The sequence below is a fragment of the Palaemon carinicauda genome, chromosome 37, assembly GCF_036898095.1.
Source record: "Palaemon carinicauda isolate YSFRI2023 chromosome 37, ASM3689809v2, whole genome shotgun sequence".
Lineage (NCBI taxonomy): Eukaryota > Metazoa > Arthropoda > Malacostraca > Decapoda > Palaemonidae > Palaemon > Palaemon carinicauda.
Window position 1 is genome coordinate 68,063,172 of NC_090761.1, and position 19,926 is coordinate 68,083,097.

Sequence of the window (19,926 nt, forward strand, 5' to 3'; positions counted from 1 at the left end):
ATCCGGCTTTTACAACTAGGGTTGTAGCTTAGCAAGTAATAATAATGATAATAATATTAATAATAATAATGATAGTAATAATAATAATAATAGTAATAATAATGATAAGTAATTTCTTTCCATTGTTATTTTGAAAGTAAAAATCCAGTTTTAAAGAGTCTTATTACTTTGCTATCTCTTCTTTAGTGAATTTAAACCTTTCATCTTTTCTCAATCTCTTAATCGAACCCATAGAGTGGCTGATTTGATCAATATTTTTTACTACTATCTTTTAATATTTAAAGTATATTGATTTTTCTCTCATTCTTTCAAATGAACCCATAGAGCAGTTAATTTGACTACTGCTTCCTCCCGTTATCTTTTAATCTTTATAATATATTTTTTTCGTATGTCTAATTTTGGCTCTGTAATCTTTATCTCGTGTATAGGCAAATAGGTTAACTTTGCTAGAACACATTGACATAATTTAGTGAGAAAAACAATAGGTTTCCTTAATATGTTCCGGTATGGTAACCTTTTTGTCTATATTTGAGCTAAAGATAGGCCCACTCTCTAATTTCACAGTTTCCTGGAGCCTTTTCCTTCACTTTTCACGGGTTCTATGAGCTTGTTAGTTCAATTAATTTACCCCTTTTAACATAGTTGAGTTAATTTACACTTTTTAACATAGTTCAGTCAATTTACCCTTTTTTAACAAAGTTCAGTCAATTTACCCTTTTTAATATAGTTCGGTTAATTTGCCCTTTTTAACATACTTCACTTAATTTATCCTTTTTAACATAGTTCAGTTAATTTAACCTTTTTAATATAGCGTATTTGATTTCCCCATTTTTACTTAGTTCCGTTAATTTACTGCTTTTAACATAGTTCACTTAATTTACCCTTTTTAACATTAGTTCAGTTAATTTACCCTTTTTAACATCGTTCAGTTAATTCACCCTTTTTAAAAAAAGTTCAGTTAATTTACCCTTTTCAACGTAGTTCAGTTAATTTACCTTTTTTAACATAGTTCACTTTATTTTGCTTTTTAAACTAGTTCAGTTAATTTACCCTTTTTAACTTAGTTAAGTTAATTTACCCCTTTTTGGCACATCGTAGAAGCGCAAGGCAATATCATAAACAGGGAACCACTTACGATTCACCAATAAAGACAAACTTCACCATTATTTACTCTTCACATTCGTTTCTCTCCTCGTCTCTACTTTCACTCAACCATCATATCCCTTCCAGCCAAACTCCAATCAACCTCTGAACTTTCGATGAACCCGCTTCGTTCAGTTACATTCTTTGTCCTTTGGCGATCTTCGGGTTTTTCTTCAAGACTTTCTTGACTAGATAGAATTGGCCCTGAAGGTGTAAACATGGTTTCAGCGTTCTCTTTGGTGGAGTTGTTCGTTCGTTTAATGTGTCTCTCTAGTGCCGTTTCTGTATCTTTTCTCACTAGCAGCTTATTTTGTCTCTAGATCTAACTTGTTTCAATAGCTGAGATACATTTTCTTATGTTGAAGACATCTCATTTGCTTTGTGTTTAATTGTATTTTTGTATTTGAGGTAAAGTGATTAACACACACACACACACACACACACACACACACACATATATATATATATATATATATATATATATATATATATATATATATATATATATATTTATTTATTCATATGTGAGAGAGAGAGAGAGTGAGGTAGACAGATATACATACATATATATATATATATATATATATATATATATATATATATATATATTTATTCATATGTGAGAGAGAGAGAGTGAGATAGACAGATATACAGATCGATAAATGTATTACTAGGAATAGGAGTAATAGTTTACTATTACAATATACTACAGCCCACTGTATCCGGGCGTTTCGTCCTATTTTCAGAAATCAGTAAAATCCCCAACCACATTTTTCAAGTGATACGATTAATATAATTCCTATACACATCTTCACAGTTTCATAAATCTCTCTCTCTCTCTCTCTCTCTCTCTCTCTCTCTCTCTCTCTCTCTCTCTCTCTTTCAACAAGACTGTTTAGTAAGAGCCAATAGATCATTTGTTTTTATGTTATATACAATTGGTGCAGGTTGTTATTTAAATTTCTTAAATCCCTATCTATATAAACCTCATACTCTGCAGGACTCCGATCTCCAACATGAAAGTCCGCCTGGGGGAGTGGAACGTCCGCCGTCAGAACGAGCCTCTGCCCCACGAGGACTTCAACGTCTTGCGGAAGGAAGTGCATCCGGACTACAAGGCCGCGGACTTCCAGAACGACGTGGCGCTGGTGAAGGTGGACAGGGACGTCATCTACAAGGAGCACATCATTCCCGTCTGTCTGCCTTCGCAGGGGGAGACCTTCACGGGTCTGTACGGAACAGTTACTGGCTGGGGAAGGCTTTCTCATGGTAAGATTTATTCGGATTTATTTGGATTTTTTTTTTCTACAACTACATAATATCTGAAACATGTTTCCCATTGTATTCAAAAGTTCAAACTCGCAGGAAATGTTTTCAAGTTAAACAGGCTGACATAAGTCCTTTTATAGTTTACATATCAAATATATGTTTTAATGTTGTAAATATTTTTAAAATATTCTATTTTAATTTTCATTACTTCCTATGTCGTTTATTTATTTCCTTATTTCCTTTCCGCACTGGGCTATTTTTCTCCTTTGGAGTCCTTGGGTTTATAGCATCTTGCTTTTCCAACAAGGGTTGTAGCTTAGCTAGTAATAGTTATTACATTACTCGAGTGCCATATGTGGATGAGATCACGGTGAGGGGTAAATTTAGATGGTTTGGGTATGCTCTTCGCACTCCACGAGAGTGATTAGTTAACAAAACTTTCAACTGGGCCCCACAAGGAACTAGAGGAGTTGGAAGGCCCAGGTGTACGTGGCTGAGGATTATGAAGAGTGAAGTAGGAGATGATGAATGGAGAAGTATTGATTTAAAAGCTCAAGGTAGAGACGACGGGTGACATCTAATTGAGGCCTTTTGTGTCAATGGGTATAAGAGGAGATGATGATGATGATGAATATTTATTCTAAAAAACCTACAAGAAGAAAGAGTACTCCAGTGAGGAAAGAAAATAAGGGAATAGCAAATAAACTGAGCATACGTAATAGATGAAAAATCTAGAATATTATAAGATTAGTGTTATGGTGATTTAATACCATTATTACTAACCAAGTTACAACCCCAGTTGGTAAAGCAGAATGCTAAAAGCCCAAGGGCTCCAACAGGGAAAGTAGCCTAGTGAGTAAAGGAAATAAGGGAATAGCAAATAAACAATATTTAAGCAATGAATAGAAATATAGGATGTATCAATATGATGATGATTTAATCACTTGTTGATATATCATCTCAAATACGGATTTTTGTCAAAGGTATTTCTCTTATTCATTAATATTCGTAAATAAAAACATTAAAAAAACTTCACTTTATTTTTCCCCTTTCAGGTATTTCATCGACTCCCGAACTCCTACAGGAGGTAGACGTCGAGGTCTTGAGGAACGACGTGTGTCAGTCGTGGTTCAAAGACGCCGGCAGGAGGGAGACTATATACGACGTCTTCCTGTGCGCCGGATATAAGGATGGCGGCAAGGACAGTTGTCAGGTATGTCGTCATTGGGAAGTTCAATGTTTATTACTTTTTAAAGTGTTTATTTAGTTTAGTTTATTATGAAAGAAGAGTTTTGGGAGCGAGTCATTGCCTTCAGTTCACATCGCGTGGTATACTGTCGTCAGTACATGACGATCTTTGCAGTTTCCCTACTCCCCATACTTGCACCTGCTTGTTGGCCTTCTACTTTACCTCCGTTCTAGTTTCCTCCCCTCCATCTTGCTGTCCAACCTCTCTGACTTTTACTGCGGGGTTTTTATCAATTGCAACTGGCGGGGAATGGCCTTCTAAGCCCAAGAGATGGAAGATCCCGGACTTATTTTTGTTATAAATGTAGAGGAATATACAGGACCATTTTCAGCTCTTTCTGTGGTTAGGAAAACGTAGTAATCAGGACTTTGAACGCTGGTATTCTTCAGGCAGTAGTAGTAGTAGTAGTAGTAGTAGGAGGAGTAGGAGTAGGAGTAGGAGTAGGAGTAGGAGTAGTAGTAGTAGGAGTAGTAGTAGTAGCTAAGCTATACCCTAGCTGGAAAAGCAGGATTATTATTATTATTATTATTATTATTATTATTATTATTATTATTATTATTATTAATTGAGTTACAACCATAGTTAGAAAAACAAGATGCTATTAACCCAAGGGCTCCAATTGGGAAAATAGACCAGTGAGGAAAGGAAATAAGAAAGCAGATAAAATAGTGTGCCTGAGTGTACCCTTGAGCAAGAGAACTCTAACCCAAGGCAGTGGAAGATCATTATAGAGAGGGTATGACACTACCCAAGACTAGATATCAATGGTTTCATTTCGTAGTGCCCTCCATAGTTAATAGTAATAGTAATTATTCAAATCGTGAGTTTAGGTGTTACTGAACCAATATCACGTCTTTCACTTTAATGATAATGACGTGTTTTAAGTGTTTTTTTAGCCTGATTTCGTAGTGAACACACACTATAACAGTTTACTTTATTTTAAGAGTTGATAGGAACCAGTCCAAGCGTATCACAAGCGTAATAGATGAATATTGTTACATCTTGCATCCCGTAGAATAATATTAATTGATCATATCTATCGCTTTGTATTATATGTACAGATGTATCTTGATCCCATTTCATATCTATAAATCATACATTTAATTCTATACTTCCTTAAATGTATTTGATAGTTTATATGTACACTGGGTGTATACTTTCCAAAATTCATCGTATATTCAAAGGGTGTAGCTTCACTGTACATTTTTAAAGTAGAATTAATATCTCCCTGATTAATTTGTATAAATGAGAAATAACATAACGTATTTATATGCTTTCTTTTCCTATATGTAAACTACCAAAGGTGAATGTATTACAACATAATAACCTTGTAAATAGAACAATTTAGCAACCCTTTTTATTATTGTATTTATTGAATATATATATATATATATATATATATATATATATATATATATATATATATATATACATACATACATATATATACATACATATATATGTATGCATATGTATATATATATATATATATATAATATATATGTATATATATATATATATATATATATATATATATATATATATATATATATATATATGTGTATATATATATAAAACACTTTTCGTTATTATTATTATTAATAGCCAAGCTACAGCTCATGTTGGAAAAGCACGATGCTACAGTCCCATGAGTTCCAAAAGTGAAAGTCCCCCAATGAGGAAAGGAGATAAGAGAATAGCAAATAAACTATATTTAAGTAATAAATAATAAAAAGATATTTTAAGATCTGTAACACAGTTATAGTATATCTGTCATAAATTTTAAGTCGTAAATTTAAATGACCATCTATTTTTGACTTGGAAGAAACCTTAATGTGAATTTTATAAGATAATCATTTACTATATTATGCAAATTACTTCATCGTTTTTCATTACTAATTAATCTTAATGACTTGTGTATGGCTCATTACATGAGAAGAATATTATCAAATGCATGCCCATCATAAAACACATCTTAGAATAGTGGGATATTTATTCTTGGTTCTCTTACACTTGAAACTATATCTTATCATTTCCTCTTCTCATTTATTCATATTTTGGAGATAACATTCTCTGTGACGAGATATAATCAAAATATATTAATATATATTTACTAATATATAATTTGGAGGATAAGAATTTCCTGGTTCTCTTACACTTGAAACTATATCTTATCATTTCCTCTTCTCATTTATTCATATTTTGGAGATAACATTCTCTGTGACGAGATATAATCAAAATATATTAATACATATTTACTAATTTTGGGGGATGAGAATAAGCAAATTTCTCTTGCTTTTAATTATGTTAGTTTAACATTTTGATTCCTTATAATTTTGAGCCCAAATTCTCTATAACAAGAGATAATTAAAACTACATTTTCACTCACATATATATTTTGGAGGATAAGAATAAGCAATTTTTTTCTGCTTTTAGTCGTAGGAATTTTGATTTTTGTATTTCTCTCAGATACCATAAGTGGTTCATGATTATTTTTATTTTTTATATTTCTGGTCAGGAATTAGTGGAAGTCCTCATAATTTTGATCAATATACTTTTATCCACATTTCCATCTGTATATTCAAAATACCATTTTTATTTATGATTCGTTCCTTGTGGCTAAGTACTATCAAGAATTTGACCTTATTTGACCTTAAGCTTCTGTTTTGTATTGCATTTGAAATTAAACTTAATTCTGTACTTTGACAGTCTTATTATTTCAGGAATTTCACTTTGATATTTTTTTTTTTGTACTTTGAGTTTTATTTCCTCTGGATTTTCACTTTGAAATTTATTCTGTACTTTGACAGTCTTATTTTCTCTGGATTTTCACTTCGAAATTTATTCTGTATTTTGTCAGTCTTATTTCCTCTGGAATATCAATTTGAAATTTATTCTGTACTTTGACAGTCTTATTTATTCTGAATTTTCACTCTGAAATTTATGCTCTACTTTGCCAGTCTTATTTATTCTGGATTTTCACTTTGAATTTTTTTTCTGTACTTTGACAGTCTAATTTATTCTGGATTTTCACATTGAAATTCATTCTGTACTTTGACAGTCTTATTTATTCTGCATTTTCACTTTGAAATTTATTCTGTACTTTGACAGTCTTACTTCTTCTGGATTTTCACTTTGAATTTTTTTCTGTACTTTTGACTGTCTACTTCATTCTGGATTTTCGCTTTGAAATTTATTCTGTACTTAGACAGTCTTATTTACACTTTAAGTTTTACCTTTTTTTTTTTTTAAAATACTTCCCCTTCCTTTGTTTATATTGGCTTTTGGTTTTTAAATGACGAATTGTATGTATGTGATTTTTATTTGATAAATTTGTCCTTCATGTGGTTATGAAATTTTCTATTTATGTTTTTCATCTTCGTTGTCTCTTGTGTAATTATCTTCTAATGTTCGTTAGATTAGTTTGTAAATGTTAATTCAAAACTAGATTCAATATTCAATATCTCATGACTTTCGAAATATCAATTTTATTAATACCTTCTTGTAATATGTTTTCCTTTTCTATCTTCCTGTCTTTCCTGATAGTCAAGAAATATCTAAACACATGACTGTTTTACTAATTACTGAAGGATTGCCTTAACATAATTCCTTAAAATACTCCTATTCCTATGCAATATATATATATATATATATATATATATATATATATATATATAAATATATGTATTTGTATATATATATACATATATGTATATGTAGATTTATATATATATATATATATATATATATATATATATATATAAATATATGTATTTGTATATATATATATATACATATATGTATAAGTAGATTTATATATATATATATATATATATATATATGTATATATATATTTATATATATGTATATGTATATGTATATTTATATATATATATATATATATATATATATATATATATATATATATATAATGGTAGTCTTGACATAATTCCTTTAAATACTCCTATCCTATACAAAGTATATATATATATATATATATATATATATATATATATATATATATATATATATATATATATGTATAGTGTGTGTGTGTATGTGTATACTGTAGATATATGCAAACAGTATATAGAATGTTATATATATATATATATATATATATATATATATATATAAATATATATATATATATATATATTTATATATATATATATTTATATATATATATATATATATAATTATTAATGTATCTCTACAGTATATATGTATGTATGTATATAATTTTCACTAACTTTACCGTTAAAACCCTCATTCAAAACAGCAACCCAATAGCACTAACAAAATAAAATCAAACCCACCAAAAAAACCAAATCTTTCATCTCTAAACCTAACATATCCCAAACTTACCCATTTGTACATTTCCACATCAACCAATCACATGACTGTTTTCCCCCCGCTTCGACCAATCACATTTGCAGGGTGACTCTGGCGGACCGCTGACTGTGAAGGTAGACGGCAAGGCCTCCCTAGTGGGGCTTGTCTCGTGGGGCATCGCCTGCGGGAGAGCCAACTTACCTGGAGTGTATACAAACGTGACAATGATGTTGGACTGGATACAGCAAAAGATTAAAGACTAGAAACGAATGACTTGATCGACTTTATTTTTTTTTTCTTAAATTGACTTTACATTTTCCTACATTTTTATCTTTTTTTTCTCTTAAAGTGACTACATTTTCCCACATTTTCCCCTTCTTTTTTTTTCTATATATTTGACTGATGTTATCTGTTGCTAAGTATGTGGAGGTATTTCTTTTGTTATTTATTAATATTTGAAGGCAAAATTTATCTTTAGAAGTTACTATTGGCTGATAAAAAAAATGGAATTGAAACTAAATTTAGGAATTTTAATGTATCTCATATTAAAAACGATTTTAAAAAACTATATTATTGACTATTGAAAATTAAATTGAAAATAGGATATACGAATTTTGATTATCTCAATATTAGAAAATATAGATATTTAAAACTTTGCTATTGGATAATAAACAAAAGGAAATTGAAGGTAGAAATAGGAATTTTAATTATATCATTATTTGGAAATAAAGACGTTAAAAACTACTATTGGCTAATAGAAAATAAGATTAGAAAATTATTTACGAAATTTGAATTATCACAATATTTGAAAATAAAATAATCAAGCAAGATAAACTGCAAAGCAAATATACGAATTTCAAATAATTTTTATACGAATATAAGATCAGAAAATAACCAAAGTATTGTTGCTAATAATTTTCAATAAGAATATGTTGTACAATGAAAATCCAAAATAAAAATGAACTTAATATGCCAAAGATTTTACATTATATGATAATTTTAACTCTGCAAGCACTTTATGTTTCTGGTGTTTTAAATTATTATAGCTATAATTGTAATTATTCTTATTATAGTTATTTTATCATTATGATTGGTAGATATTTAAGTTACCAACAGATCCCTGATTGAGCCTAGCCTAAGAGAAGTGTTGTTCTAAGGCTTGTTTTTACAAGTCTTGTTTTAGGATTTATATCAAGTCTAAGTCTCGTTTTTTACAAGATTTATAACAAGGCTAACATTTTATTAAGCGAGTAGTAATCTAACGCATTTCTCAATTTATTTCTTTAATCATTTTTAGAAATACCTCCACTTTCTCAGTCTGCAGACATTGCAATCTTCTTTCTGCTTTTCCCACCATTGTTTCTTCATAAGTGCATTTATATCACTTCTAAAACTATAACCACTAGGTATGAATGTTATTTTCAGTAACTGCTATTAAACAAAATTACACTAATATATTTGCACATTTTCCAAAAGTTTAGATAAATTTTATTTCAGCATATTATCTCAGAGAGGTCTAGGCATTTTAATAATTTTTCAGCATTGGTTATTAAGAAAATGCAGGAAAATAAAAGCGCACTTTGTACTGTGTTCATTGTTCATGTTTAAATTTACCCATTGTCTTTATTGCCTGTCTCATTATAAGTATATAGTCTTTCCACTTTTAGTTAATGTACTCTTATAAAACTGAACATTTTAAGTGATTAAATATGTCTGCACAGTACTCTATGTATTCACCTAGATGTGTAAAATTGATTAAAACAGGATATTAGCAACTCCTCAATCACAGTCAAATATTTCACCAAAAATGCCATACTAAAGCAAAACACATTAGTCCTACTATTAGGCGATATACCGTTTTCTTTTGAAGTGTGTAACCCATTTTCTTTGACACTTTAGGGGGACTCAGGTAGTCCGCTCACACTCATGCACGAAGGACGTCGGCATCTTATAGGCCTCGTGAGTTGGGGTATAGGATGTGCACGCCGAAACCTGCCAGGAGTTTATACTAATATTGCCTTATTTTCTAACTGGATCTTCGATGTCATAAGCTCTTGAGTTAGGCCGCAACTTCTTACCTCTTATTGTTGAATGATATATAAACTATAGAATGTATTTTGAATGTGTGATTATATATGTTAATGCTATTTATGTTGTATTCAGTCGTAGTCGTCCTCTGCAGGTGCCAGTCATGAAAGCTCTGCAGGTGTTAAATCTATGTGTAATTGCTCTATGAGTGTCATGTAATTCTATGTAATACTATTTATGTCATCTCCAGCATCATGTTCCATAAGTTCAATAGGATTCTGTGATAGATGTTATATAAAGTGAAGACCAACACACGCACAAACAAATCAAATACACAATAACACATTTCATCGAAACATTGAGTCATTACAAAAGAACACTGAACGTTTTCATAGATTGTTTACAGTAGTGAAAAATTTTCACAATTTATTAAAAACTTATAACCAGTCAAAGACTTGTTTTTACAGGACTTAGAAAAAGTCAGTCTTGTTTTTACAGGACTTAGAACAAGTCAAAGACTTGTTTTTACAGGACTTAGAACAAATCAAAGACTTGTTTTTACAGGACTTAGAACAAATCAAAGTCTTGTTTTTACAGGACTTAAAACAAGTCTAAGTCTTGTGTTTGCAATATTTATAAAAAGTCTGAGTCTCATATTTACAAGACTTATAACAAGTCAAAGTCTTGTTTTTACAAGACATAACAAATCTAAATCTTGTTTTTACAGTATTTATAACAAGTCAAAGTTATGTATTTACAAGACTTACAACCAGTCTAAGTCTCGTTTTTACAAGACTTATAACAAGTTAAAGTCTAGTTTTTACGTGACTTAGACAAGTGTAAGTCTTGTTTTCACAAGAATTATAACAAGTCAAAGTCTTATTTTTACAACATTTATAACAAGCTTTCACAAACTGTGTAAGTACAAACAGACTTAAACTCATACATATAGAAAAAGCATCAATTGATACATAACAAGACGTCATGTATACATTTCTGATATACATCTCGGAGCTGGATCTCCATGTATATAAATTATGTAATAATTCCCTTTTTCATCAATAAGCACTTTTTTTGTAGATACACAGTGTGATTACGCTGTCCCCCCCCCCCTTTTTTTTGAGTAAATTTATTATTAATGTCATTATGTTTCTTTAGTAGATTTTTATGTACAGTATTATTGATTAAAATAATTTTACAAGTATTTTGTTTTTAGTTCCCCTCAGTTATTATATTTGTGTGTATTTAACCGTTCCTTGGTTAATGTATTTGTGTGTATTTAGCTGTTCCTCGGTTATTGTATTTGTGTGTATTTAACCGTTCCTCGGTTAATGTAAGTGTGTATTTAACCGTTCCTTGGTTAATGTATTTGTGTGTATTTAACTGTTTCTCGGTTAGTGTATTTGCGTGTATTTAACCGTCCCTCGGTTAATGTATGTGTATATTTAACTGTCCCTCGATTATTGTATTTGTTAGTATCTAACCGTCGTAGTGTTGTTTCAACATTGGTTTTTTTTTCTGATACTTTTTTTAAGATATTAAGGTTTTTTTTTTTTTTTTTTTTTTTTTTTTGCATGATTAAATAGATGTCTTCGTTAAACTTTCACCAATTGCCTTGGAAAGCACCATTTTATGTGTCTGTCTCATTCACATATTCTCGAGGTAGTCAATTTAAACATTTTCTAAGTAACATTTTATTTTATTAATTCACCTGTTGAATTGGCATTAACTTGTTATGTCGAATAATTTTGATTCATTCACTTCGTCTGGAATTAAATTTCTCTACAAAAACTACAGCTACTCGTCCGGTGTACTGTAGGCACTACTTAAGGGTATCTATATTGATTATTATTATTATTATTATTATTATTATTATTATCATTATTATTATTATTAGTTGGAAAAGCAGGATGCTATAAGCCCACGGGCCCCATTTTGCCCCCGGCTGCGTCCAAAATGTTTTCTTGTTACCTCCACCAACGAAGTTGTAAGGTTATGTTTTACCCCTTGTTTTTGTGTTTGTTTGTGAAGACTTCCTGGCCACAATTTTAATCCTAAAGTAATGAAACTTGCAGGGATTAACTGTTTTGTATAAAGCTGGAAAATTGTTAAATTTTGGAAGGTCAGGGTCAAAGACCAAGGTCACGGTCAAGCAAAATGTCCAATTCACGTAATCAACCATAAGTTTGGACATTGTTGTCACAGAGACTTCAACCTTGGTTCATATTTGAGTGCATGAAAATCCATGCCAATTAATTCATGTTAAGGTTAAACGTCAAGAGAAATAAGGTGCCACGATGGAGGTCTGCGCTCTACTGAGTGCCCCTCTAGTTAACTGCTGATTCCTCTTTTTCTTACATTTTGCTTATCCAACTTCTCTTACTTAATGGTGCGACTGGGGTTCGATTCCTGCTCAAACTCGTTAGTGCCTTTGGTCGCTGCAACCTCACCATCCTTGTGAGCTAAGGATGGGGGCTTTGGGGGAGCCTACAGGTCTATCTGCAGAGTCATCAGCAGCCATTGCATGGCCCTCCTTGGTCCTAGCTTGGGTGGAGTGAGTGCTTAGGCGCTGATCATATGTATGTATCTATGGTCAGTCTCTAGAACATTGTCCTGCTCTATAGAGCAATGTGACTGTCCCTTGCCTCTGCCCTTCATGAGTGGCCTTTAAACCTTTAAATGGTCATATGATCTTTTTATTTATTAACGAATTCGTTCTTTTTTTACATCTTGATATCTAGCTTCTTACCTTTTTCTTAATTAATGATGCAACTGCGTGGTTTTCCACAGCTGCACCTCGATGATAATTGTTCATATAACCAAAATTTAGTTATTAACCCAGCTGCTGTTCCTATTTAAATGAAAGCTGCTATACATATTTTAATCTCAAAAAAAAAAAAAAAAAAAAAAAAAAAAAAAAAAAAAAAAAAAAAAAAAAAACGGTAATTGGCGTACCAGGAGTATTATAGTAGCAGTAATGAAAGCTGCATCTGCTATTCCTATTTAGGCAGATGCTGCTTTTCACGCTATTTCAATCTCCTGTAAAAGGAATTATAATTGTCGTACTAGGAGTAGTATAGTAGCAAAGTATCAACAATGAAAGCTGCAGCTGATATTCCTATTTAAGCAAATGCTGCTTTTCATGCTATTTCAGTCTCCTAAAAAAGAGAAAAAGATTATAATTGGCCTACTAGTAGTAGTATAGTAGTATAGTAGCAGTAATGAAAGCTACATCTGCTGTTCCTATTTAAGGAAACGCGGCTTTTCACGGTATTTTAATCTAAAAAAAGAAAAAAAAATATAAGTGTTGTACCAGGAGTAGTATAGTTGTAAAGTAGCAGTAATGAAAGCTGCCGCTGCTATTCCTATTTAAGCAAATGCTGCTTTTCACGGTATTTTAATCTCAAAAAAAAAAAAAAAAAAAAAAAAAAAACACTTGCTCAACTTCCACCTCTGCGCGCCATCTACTGTACACATGTCATCCGACAGAAAATGCGGTAAAGTGACAATTCTGTCTTTAACATCCATGCAATGTTTTTGCTTGACTCGACTTTGTGATTGCTATATCCCATTGTCTCTTTGTAAAGTTCTCGGGTGCATTTAGTGAATTTAAAAGTGATCTGCAATATACCTGGATATCGTTGACGACTGTGGAATCTGTTGCCGTAAGGATTGGGTAAGTGTACCTACAGAGTTTCTTTCAGGATAGTTAAATGAATTTCCAATGCCAAATATATGCTCAGACAGCAACTATAACGTTTACAACGCTTCCAGGAGGCTAAAATCACTTACAAATCTTCGTTCACACAGCCTCTGTAACGTTTACACCGCTTCCAGGAGGCCAAAACCTCTTACAAATCTTCGTTCACACAGCCTTCATAACGTTTACAACGCTTCCAGGAGGCCAAAACCTCTTACAAATCTTCGTTCACACAGCCTTCATAACGTTTACAACGCTTCCAGGAGGCCAAAACCTCTTACAAATCTTCGTTCACACAGCCTTCATAACGTTTACAACGCTTCCAGGAGGCCAAAACCTCTTACAAATCTTCGTTCACACAGCCTTCATAACGTTTACAACGCTTCCAGGAGGCCAAAACCTCTTACAAATCTTCGTTCACACAGCCTTCATAACGTTTACAACGCTTCCAGGAGGCCAAAACCTCTTACAAATCTTCGTTCACACAGCCTTCATAACGTTTACAACGCTTCCAGGAGGCCAAAACCTCTTACAAATCTTCGTTCACACAGCCTTCATAACGTTTACAACGCTTCCAGGAGGCCAAAACCTCTTACAAATCTTCGTTCACACAGCCTTCATAACGTTTACAACGCTTCCAGGAGGCCAAAACCTCTTACAAATCTTCGTTCACACAGCCTTCATAACGTTTACAACGCTTCCAGGAGGCCAAAATCACTTACAAATCTACATTCACACAGCCTCTAAGACGATTACAACGCTTCCAGGAGGCTAAAATTGCTTACAAATATTGGTTCACATAGCCTCTATAACGTTTACAACGTTTCCAGGAGGCTAAAGTTGCTCAGACAGCATCTATAACGTTTCCTTAAAATTAGTAATGTTGTAAGTGTGCTCTTTATTCTATTTTCTAGATATTTGTTGTAATCCAGAGTAGGCATTTCCATTTCATCAGTAATCGCGATTCCAAACCTTTTGCTGAAATTTTAACCTGGGGTCAAGAGTGGTGTAATTTATGCCTAAAATTCTGATTTACTGGTGGCCTTGTCTTGTAACATACTCTGTTAATTGTTTGCGGTAAAAATCGATAAAAATCGTGGAATAAATGTTGCCAGGCATTTACCGTTTTAAAAACGTATATATTTACGTCAAGGAGTGGTATTACGGTCACCAACCCGTAATAGATAATAACAAAGTAGGGTAAAAAATTACGGACGTCTCTATTTTACTGAAAGACGGCTGGGAACAGCATATTTTTACGAAGAATTTCCTATTAAAATTACGCCCGTTTCATCCAAACGCCTGCAATATTACTTGAGGCATTTCGGTAGCTGTTTTTATTCATGTCTCAAGGTCACGTGCTTTAATAACGATGATTCTAACTCTCTCTTAGTGTGGATAAAATGTGTATAGTCGACAATGAATGATTTTGATTTGGTTGTACAAAACGAATAATTGTTGTTCCGTCTATTATTATTATTATTATTATTATTATTATTATTATTATTATTATTATTATTATTATTATTATTATTATTTGCTAAGCTACAACCCTATTGTGCCAATAGGCGTAGGAGGAGGAGATGGTGAATTTGTATGAAATCTAATAGATATAATGTATTTACATTACGTGAATATGGATTTCAGTTAATATAGTGCTCACTGTAGAAGCACGTTGATAGGCCAATTATTACCACTTTTTAACAGCTAGTCATTGTTGATTATTCACCAAGCGATTGAAAGATCAAATCTCAAATTGTCTGAGGAACAAGGAAAAGGAGTACAGTTTATTAACCTATTGCACCTTATTGTACTTACTCCGAGATATAGAATCTGTTGCGAATAATGAAACGTAGTATTTTCGCTGTTTTGCGGACCTGCTACGTTAGAAGCTTTCTTCCTATAAGTATTCTGTATATTAAACGGCTTTCGATGCAAAAATAAGTATATATTGTAATCATCATAATGAATGTAAAGAAAATGTTATATTATTATTATTGTTATTATTATTATTGTTATTATTATTATTATTATTATTATTATTACTTGCTAAGCTACAACCCTAGTGGGAAAAGCAAGATGCTATAAGCCCAGGGGCCCCAACAGCGAAAATAGCCCAGTGAGGAAAGGAAACAAGAAAAAATATATATTAAAAACAGTGACATTTAAATAAATATTTCCTATATAAACTATGAAAACTTTAACAAAACAAGAGGAAGAGAAACGAGATAGAATAGTGATCCAGAGTGTACCCTCAAGCAAGAGAACTCTAACCCCAGACCGTGGAAGACCATGGTACAGAGGCTATGGCACTACCCAATGGTTTGATTTTGGAGTGTCCTATATGATTGTGGTTATAAGGGTAAGCTAACTATGAGGCTTGCCAAGTCATCATCATAATCATCATCTTCTTCTCCTATGTCTATTGAAGTAAAGGGCCTCGGTTTGATTTTGCCAGTCGTTTCTATCTTGAGCTTTTAATTCAATACTTCTACATTCATCATCTCCTACTTCAGGCTTCATAGACCTCAGCCATGTAGGCCTGGGTCTTCCAACAAATTACATGAGTTTTATTCATATTTAGGTAATGCATATTCAGAGACGATATATACTAATTCCAGTTCCTCTTATGAAGAAAATATAGGGAAAAAAAGAGAAAATTATTTAATCTCTACTTTAATTTGCACTATACAGAAAAAGAACACATATCTTGGAACATCATTCAGAATTCTTTAAAGGTTTAAAGTCCGCTCATGAATGGCAGAGGCAAGGGACAGTAACATTACCATATCAAGCAGGACAATGCTCTGGAGACAAGTTTAAATCACAGGAAAAAAATCGTAGAAAAATAATGATTTTACTTTTTGCACATCTTGCCATTTTGGGGAACACTTTCCTTAACTAATAATTGAAAATTAAAAAGAAAAAAATTCTTTACAAGATTAAATCAGAGAAAAAAATTAGAAAAACAATTTTTATTCCTTGCATATCTCGCTTTTCCTAACCAATAGTTGGAAATCAAAATCATCTTCCCAAAAATTAAAAAGTTAAAAATTGCATTGAAATTTTAATTGAAATTTTAAAATTGTGCCTCAAGAATTGCAATAATTTCCAGCTTCATGTAAAAATGCCTTTCATAACTAATAATTGGAAGTCAAAATAGTCTTCCGAAAAATTAAATACTTGAAAATTGCTTTGAAAATTGCAACAATAATCTATGATTCTAAGAAATTACTAATTTAAGGAACTCTCGTGAACAATGATACATGTAAAAGACTGATCACATACTTCACTACACTACGTTTCTTTCATTCACAAAATAAATAGTCCTATAAACTACTACATTCATTATTTGAATATCAGATACTTACGTTAATCAATAGGTTAGTAAAGTACATTCAACTTGTACAGTTTCTACAATGAAACTAAGCAGTGGAATAAATATGAGAAAAATAACTTATTAACGAGGAGAAAAATAACTTGAGAAGAAAATTAACTCAATACAGATGAGAAAAATAACTTCATAATTGGGAGAAAAATAACTTAATGATTGAGGAAAATAACTTAATAAGGATGAGAATAAATAACTTAATAAGGATGAGAAAAAAATAACTTAATAATTAGGACAAAAATAATTCAATGGAATGAAAAATAACTTGAGTAGAAATTCAACTTATTTCAGAGGAGAAAAATAACTTAATGAAGAAATTAACTTAATAATTATTAAAAAGATACCTTGATAATTAGAAAAAAATAAATTGATAATGAGAAAAAAAAATAATTTAACAATGGGGAGAAAAATAACTTATTAATGATGAGAAAATAACTTAATAATGGGAAGAAAAATAACTTATTAATGATGAGAAAATAACTTAATAATGAAGATAGAAATAACTTGAAAACTGTACCCTCTAAGCCTTTTATCAAAACTAGTAAGACTTTTTTCTATATTCAAATTACTGTGACACTACTTGCCAATGAATCCTCTATGGATTTAATCAGTCTCTGAAAAGCGAAATTAGTAAAAGGAACAATAAATTCTAGGAAATTTTGACACGACTACATGATTATATATATCACATAAAAATATCAATTTGGTGGATACAATGAATATGAAGAACGATGACTTAATAAAATATTTTCACCTGAGCTCTCAAGTTAAAATTGGAATGAAATACACAGTAAATATATGTACTGTATATATGATCAGTGCCCCAGCCCGCTTTCCACCCAAGGTAGGACCAGGGAGGGCAAGGCAATGGCTGCTAACGGCTCGGCAGGTAGACCTATAGGCTCCCCCAACCCCAAACCTTAGCTCGCAAGGATAGTAAGGTTGCAGACACTGCTAGAAATTATCGAGCTTGGGTGGGGCTCGAACTCCCGTCCAGCAAGTCGCCAGGCATGGACTTTCCAATAGGCTACCTTAAGTATTATCATTGTATTATAAAAGGAGTAAGGAGCAACTTCTTGCATAAATTTACATAAATTTGTGTTGTAATTGTAAATTCTTAAGTTTAAACCTCTCATATATCGGTTATAATTTCATAAATAACAATCTTGTAGAATGCACAATATTCATACCCCATATTTTCCGTTTTCCATTATTCATGGGTTGAATACAGACATTAGTTTTCGCATCACTATCGTTTTCTTAGAAAATCAATTTAAAACTTAATTTTCAGTGAGATCATATCGGACTTACACAGTTGTTTATTTTCATAGTAAATGTTTACTTCTTCTTTTCTTATTGCAAAGGAAAGGGTCTATCATTCGGATAAGAATATCCTTAACAAAGGACTCCATTTATGCAGGATATCTAACGCTATAAAGCTCATTATCGTCTATGGCAGTACAGAAAGTCCTCAACTTATAAAACTTAATAGCTTTCAAGTTATTAGTAAGTTGAATTTTGTTAAATTTGGGCCTACTGTAGGGTAGGCCTCACCTAAATCACATGCCTACATTTTCAGCTGCAAAAGTCAACAAATAGTTCCGTTTCGTATTGCAAATGTTGTCTTGCTTACGACATTAAATTATTTGATATTGTTTTGTTACGGTGCAATATTTCATTGTGAACTTTTGTTTCCACGCAATCGTAAACCACTTGCCACCAGTATTCAGTAACTTTTCTATCATTCCAGACTTAATTTGGCCCATAAACTACACTTGATATAGGTGTCTGCTTTTCCTCTCCTTCTTCTTCTTCTTCTTCTTCTTCTTCTTCTTCCCCACCGTTATCCCTACATTAAGGGGTCAGTTGCCTGATACGCCCTCTCCAATGCTCCTACATTAAAGGGTTGGTTGCATGATGCTCCCTTTGCAATGCTCCTACATTAAAGGGTTGGTTGTCTGATGCTCCTTTTGCAATGCTCCTACATTAAAGGGTTGGTTGCCTGATACTCCCTCTCCATTGCTCCTACATTATGGGGTCGATTGCCTGATGCTCCCTCTCCTATGCTCCTACATTATGGGGTCGATTGCCTGATGCGCCCTCTCGAATGTCTAATATCAAAGGCATCTTCCACCAAACACCTTATCTCCATATCATTAGCTTTTCTCCATATGTTTGTAAATCCAATCGAGGTACTCGGTCACTCTGATGTAAACGCCTGGATAAGAAGGCTCGGCGCATCCAACGCCCCAGGAAGTAATCCCTGCCTGTATCCAGGGTCCTCCTCTTTCGCGACACTGCAGAGGACCTCCGCTGTCTCCCTGTGTATAATAACAATAAATAAATAATTAGTTTCTTAAAATAAATGGAAGAGAAACCAGCTCTATTTATTTTATATATATATATATATATATATATATATATATATATATATATATATATATATATATATATATATATATATATATATATATATATATATATATATATATAAAATACTGTCCTGTGAGACATTTGAAACTAAAAAATAGCCAAAATAAGTTTTTTTTATCAAAACATATACAAAGAATGGTACTTCCTAGTAGTGCGGTGTCATAGGCACAATTTTTATTACTTATCTGTTTTAAATCATAGCAATAGTTGAACATAAAAGAAGGCTGCCCTAGCCCTCATCCTTTTCAGACAGATATCTAAATTGATACCGATAACTTACATTGCTTTATTTATGGATAATGTCAAGTATGACCTTATCCATGATCCATAACGAATACATGACCTTAGGGGTTCAATTATCCAGTAACTGTGGATTAC

General features: G+C 32.0%; 2 protein-coding genes across 7 annotated transcripts in view; one reads left to right on the forward strand and one right to left on the reverse strand.

Moving 5' to 3' along the window:
- Positions 1 to 11,226, forward strand: part of LOC137629760 (proclotting enzyme-like) — a 236,224-nt gene extending 224,998 nt beyond the window's left edge. For 4 of the 6 annotated variants that reach the window (XM_068361373.1, XM_068361372.1, XM_068361376.1 and 1 more), the window contains 3 exons: positions 2,144 to 2,412; positions 3,468 to 3,625; positions 9,896 to 11,226. In XM_068361373.1, the coding sequence (XP_068217474.1) occupies positions 2,144 to 2,412; positions 3,468 to 3,625; positions 9,896 to 10,054 (586 nt within the window). In that variant the 3' untranslated portion in view covers positions 10,055 to 11,226. Of the gene's footprint in view, positions 1 to 2,143; positions 2,413 to 3,467; positions 3,626 to 8,100; positions 8,357 to 9,895 lie in introns of those variants that run through there. The other 2 variants (XM_068361374.1, XM_068361377.1) reach the window with 2 other exon arrangements.
- A 6,379-nt stretch (positions 11,227 to 17,605) lies between these two features.
- The window catches only part of LOC137629171 (tryptase beta-2-like), a 19,084-nt gene continuing 16,763 nt past the window's right edge, over positions 17,606 to 19,926 (reverse strand). Inside the window, exon 7 of the mRNA XM_068360438.1 lies at positions 17,606 to 19,436. Within this exon, the coding sequence (XP_068216539.1) occupies positions 19,272 to 19,436 (165 nt within the window). The 3' untranslated portion in view covers positions 17,606 to 19,271. The remainder of the gene's footprint in view (positions 19,437 to 19,926) is intronic.